We start from the raw sequence: 2,140 nt of genomic DNA on the forward strand, positions 1-2,140 counted from the left end.
GCGCTCCATTAAACGTCTCTATCGTCGGATATCTGACGATAACTTTGATGCTATAGTTTGGCGCTAATTTATTGTGGTTTTCTACTAAACGTTACCGACAAATTTACCGTTGGAAGCGACTATCCGCCGGCATCCATTTGATATGACAAATTCCTCATCAAACCCATCGTTAAATCCGACTGTAATTGTCACCACTAAATCCAATGGTAAATCCGACAATTCTCAATGTTTTTCTTTTAGTGATTCATCTTTGAAAGATCACTTGTTCTCCAAAGATTTCATTGTCTTGATGTCCTAATCAATTTGGAGTTAATTTAATCTAATTGCATAAATTTATCATATTAACAATTAATTAAGGCTACTAAATCCATTTTGTGGTCAGTGTGATGTCGTTTAACATACTACATCATTAAATTTTGATGCTGTTAACAACAGAAGTGACATAATAACTAATGTAACTAACTTAAAATTTTTTAAAGATAAATTTAATTAAAAAATATTTAAAGACCAATTTAGAGAACGAATAATTTTTTGTTTCACTATGTATTTATTTTTGAGAAATTATTATATGGATTATTTTTGTGTATATCTATTTTAATTTGTATATCTTTTATTTTTAATATTAAAAATAATAAATTTTAATATATAAAAAATGAAAAGAAAAAACATTTCATCTTATACAGATATTATTTCTCCTTAATTCTATTCGGAAGCGGATGTCGTTTTAGAAGAACTCTCGAATAATGTCGCTAGTTGCAGAAACCAACTTATTCATTTACAACAACAGATTGGTGAATATATATGTTAGTGATCATATAAAAGAGAAGAAATGGATGAGATGACTTAGCGAATAGGAAGCTGAGTAGTTAATTGCATACAAAGAAATTTACATGCATACACATTCACACACAAATAATTAACATCATCATCATTAAGACCTACATACATAAACAAATTAAACATTCATTAATTCTGAACCCCCGGCCCCCTAATCTAAGACAAGAAACACGAACACGTGATGAATGGAAAGATAGACAAATGAAATTACATGTCTCTAACTTCGAATGAGTTCTTGTTCTTGACGACGATGTCGTACATGTGCATGGACTTGAACTTGTTGAAGTCTTTGGGGAGGGAGATGAGGTGCACGGTGGAGCGCTTGTGGAACTGAAGAAGGTCTGGATCATCGTAGTAGCGCTCCCAGCCGAGACTGTTGAGCTTCCTCTCCAACACAGAATAGGAAGTAATCACCTCATTGCTTGTGCTGTGAACCAGCACCTTCTTGTTCCTCCCATTCCCTCCTCCACCTTGCACTGAATCCCCGCCTGGGTTCTCCACCAACCTCACCACCCCGTTCTTGAATACCCATACCCCCGACATCTTCTTCTTCTTCTTCTTTTCTTTCTACAATGCCACCCAACTTTAATTTCTCATCACAGTGTGTGCGTCTATTTATAGACTATTCGTTAGGGGACTTATTCTTTTCTATTCACTTATTTTGATTATTATTATATTATATGGAATCTCCATGATATGAACGCTGAATATAAATTTTGGAGGGGAGGAATTGAATTGAAGGTATATATATTTGTAGTGTACTTTTCTGCGTGATGATGTTTGGATGGGAATACAGCTAATTCAATGTGGTGGGGACACACAGATAGAGGCGAGGGGTCCTATTCTAATTTTTTTACTATTCCTTTTGGCTGCGGTCGGCTTCATGTAAAGTTAATAGTTGAGAATCGTTAGATAAAAATTTAATCAAATTATCTAATCATTCTCATTTATCAACTTTACGTGAAGTTGACTGCACATGAATTTCTACCATTTCTTTCCTCCTCATAATTTATGAGTAAAAATTTAGCTCCTATTAACATTAAGTGAAGTTAATAATTAAAAATTATTAAATAATTTAATTAATTTAATTAAATTTTTATGTAACAATTTTTAATTATTAATTTCACATAAAATTGACTACATTTAAATTTTTGTCGATTTATTTAAATTTTTTCTAGAAGTGGTTTTAGATAATAGAAAAATTTAAGCACTAACTAGCAGAATTTATTTATTGCTTTTTGTTAGTACTTTTAGTTATTAATATAAATTTTTTAGTCTAATAATTAAATAATATATTTTTAAT

The 2,140-nt window shown here is 31.4% G+C and overlaps 1 protein-coding gene across 1 annotated transcript; it reads right to left on the reverse strand.

The window, feature by feature from the left end:
• Positions 1-843: 843 nt before the first annotated feature.
• On the reverse strand, positions 844-1,412 carry LOC107464535 (flowering-promoting factor 1-like protein 3). Its single transcript, XM_016083466.3, has one exon. It carries the CDS (start codon positions 1,378-1,380, stop codon positions 1,045-1,047), a length of 336 nt encoding a protein of 111 aa, XP_015938952.1. The 5' UTR covers positions 1,381-1,412; the 3' UTR covers positions 844-1,044.
• Between the last annotated feature and the right edge of the window lie 728 nt (positions 1,413-2,140).

Source organism: Arachis duranensis, chromosome 1 (assembly GCF_000817695.3).
Source record: "Arachis duranensis cultivar V14167 chromosome 1, aradu.V14167.gnm2.J7QH, whole genome shotgun sequence".
In the NCBI taxonomy this organism is placed as follows: Eukaryota; Viridiplantae; Streptophyta; class Magnoliopsida; order Fabales; family Fabaceae; genus Arachis; species Arachis duranensis.